Source organism: Pteropus alecto, unplaced genomic scaffold (assembly GCF_000325575.1).
Source record: "Pteropus alecto unplaced genomic scaffold, ASM32557v1 scaffold7, whole genome shotgun sequence".
NCBI classification, from domain to species: Eukaryota; Metazoa; Chordata; class Mammalia; order Chiroptera; family Pteropodidae; genus Pteropus; species Pteropus alecto.
The window spans coordinates 63,009,364-63,011,982 of NW_006494614.1; the positions used below are offsets into that span (position 1 = coordinate 63,009,364).

Genomic DNA, 2,619 nt, shown 5'->3' on the forward strand with positions numbered 1-2,619 from the left:
TTTGGGCCAGACGTGCAATGGCCCTGCGGCGCCGGCGGGTGAGGATGGCCACCAGCCAGCAGCCGTGTAGGATGACCATGAAGTTCATGCGCTGCCCAATCACATTCACGGCCATCAGGAAGCAGATCTGGGGGTGGCAGAGTGGAGAGGAGGAGATGAGGATGAAAGACGGAAGGAGCTGGTGGAAGGGACCTTCCCGGTCCTGCCTGCAGGCAGCCTCGGGCCCAGCAGGTTGGCTCAGAGGGCCACAGGCAGCACGGGGCGGTCAGGCAGGCTGGGAGCAGAGCACCCTGTGCCTCACTGCACTAGGGTTTCATGCACAGAGTGGGACCCTGCAGCCCAAGCCCATGGCAGCTCACATCCTCCTCCTGGAGGGATGGAGAGGTTGGACGTGTCTCCACCGTGCAGGGGAAAATCTGAGGCTAGAGGCAGAGTCTCGACTCTGACCCAGGCTCTAGTCTGAGTCCTGGCCCCCAGACCTCGCTCTACAGGGCTACCTTACCCAGGAGAACCCTGCACCCCTGGTGATAGGTCCCGTGTCCCCAGCACATTGCAGATGCTCAGCCAAGGCCCTACAGAGGGTGGCGTGGGTCCCCAAGTTGCTGAGCCCTGCCTGGGGAGAAAGGGTGAAGGTTGACGCCTGGCCTCACCTCCAGCCCAAATTTGTAGAAGAAGAAGTTGACGAAATATTTGACACAGCTGAGCAGGTCCCGGTCCAGCTGCTGACGGGTGCCATCGATGCAGACGGCCTGGGCAGGCAGTGGGGCCAGCTGGTGCTGCCGGCGGTGGTGCTCCTGGCGCCGGTACACAATGGACTCGAACACCAGCAGCAGCAGAATCTGCAGGTGGTTCTGGGGAGGGGGATGGTCAGGCCCCTTTGGCCCCTGCCCCCACACATATGTTCCCCTAGCCCCCTTGATCCCACCCTTGCCTGACCCCTTGGCGCTGCCCTCACCTGGATGTAGCCTAGGTTCGGGAAGCCCTTCCGCACCCCAAACCAGTTGGCCGGGTCAACGGGCCCTCGGTACAGCAAAGACTGGTTGATCTCCATCTTCTGCAGGTTGGTGCTATTGGGGAGGGGCTGGGGGACACGGGCAGCATTAACATCGGCTCCCTGGATGCTAGTAACTGGACGCTGGCCCCAGGGGCCATTGACCCTGGCCTGGGCCCCTGCTCCAACCACAGCTCCAGAACAGGTCTGGCCAGACCACAGCTGCCTCTGGCCAGGGACATGAGGGTGCTGTCAGCCTCCAACCCACCTTAATAGGGAAGGGGACAGAGTGACTGGGGCTGGGGAGGCTGCAGGCAGAGGCCGAGGGGTGAGTGAAAAGAAAACTCTGGGTAGGGGCTGCGCTGAGTGGCCTCTCCCCTCCCAGGCCTGGCTCAGGCTCTACTCCCTTCACCCCAGGAGACACCTGGCCTCGGTGTCACCTCACGTCATGACCTCTATTTCAGCAGGGCGTCTGCCACGTCAGGACATTTCTCTAACCCAGACACCTTGGCATAGGGAGTGTGTCCTCTGTAGACCAGGTTGAAGTACACCTCCTCCAGGAAGCCCCTGGCCCTAAGGATGGCCCTCTGCATCTGTCCCTCACTCTGAGCTGAAGAAGGAGCCCCTTCGGCTCCCGAGGTGCAGGAGACTTGCGAGGCTCAGGGATGTGGTGCCTGGTGGCGGTACCTCGGTGCAGTTGCTGGAGTACTCATGGGGGCTGACGACCTTGAGCTGGTAGAGCATCTTGCACACGATGATGATGCAGGTCCATACCGTGGACAGGCAGGAGGCCATGGGCCTGAAGCGGGGGTAGGGCAGAGCGAAGGCCCAGAGCACGACCAGCAAGAGGTTCATTACTGACACCTGGTGGCAGGTGGAACAGGTGGGGCTGAGCCAGGAAGGTGGGGCAGTTCCCTCCCCTGGGAGCCCCCAAGATCCAGAGAGGCCAGCGAGGTGCCCTGAGTAACCCCACTGCAGAATAGGAAGGTGTGTGTCCCACACTCACCTCCTTCAGGGCCACCCAAACAGTGTACAGAGCCACCAGCTTGAAGACGTGCAGCTCCAGCAGGCGCCGCACGAACACCTGCAGGCGAGTGAGGACGCTCCAGAAACTGGCGGAGAGATCCAGCAGTCGCTCTGCCACCAGGCCCCACTTGTTGGCTGCAACTGTTGGGGTGGGGGACAGGCAGTAAGAAGGGACAGGGACTCGGGGCCTGGGGCTATTCTGTTCCACAGAGACAAGGCTCTGGGGCTCATCCACAGGGGACCCAGTGGCCCGGCTCCTTGGTACCCCACACTCACCTCTCTGGGTCCACACTCAACCCCTCCTGACTTACCTTCTGGGGCCTGGTGGAGGCCAGCTGTGCCCAGCCCCTCATCACGGGGGGCCTCCTCCTCCTCCTGCTGCAATAGTGGGGTCCCACTCACCGCGTCCTGCCTAGGACAGGGCCCCAAGGTGTCAATTCCTACCTGTGCTCCTGTCCTACGGGGGCTGACAAATTCTGCCTGCACCCCCTCCTGCCTCTGCTTGGTGACCCGTGTTTGTGCTGCAGCTGCTGGGTCAGAGCATGCATCCCAGTTGACATTCCACCCCCGAGCCTCCACTGGGTTGGAAAAAACATCCAGCA

At 62.0% G+C, this 2,619-nt stretch overlaps 1 protein-coding gene across 1 annotated transcript in view; it reads right to left on the reverse strand.

The window, feature by feature from the left end:
- The window catches only part of PIEZO1 (piezo type mechanosensitive ion channel component 1), a 64,286-nt gene that overhangs the window by 13,332 nt on the left and 48,335 nt on the right, over positions 1-2,619 (reverse strand). The window contains 7 exon segments of the mRNA XM_006927128.3: positions 1-7; positions 10-127; positions 651-851; positions 956-1,081; positions 1,679-1,855; positions 1,998-2,158; positions 2,329-2,429. The exon segment at positions 1-7 is cut by the window's left edge and continues 71 nt beyond it. Coding sequence (XP_006927190.1) covers positions 1-7; positions 10-127; positions 651-851; positions 956-1,081; positions 1,679-1,855; positions 1,998-2,158; positions 2,329-2,429 — 891 coding nt within the window.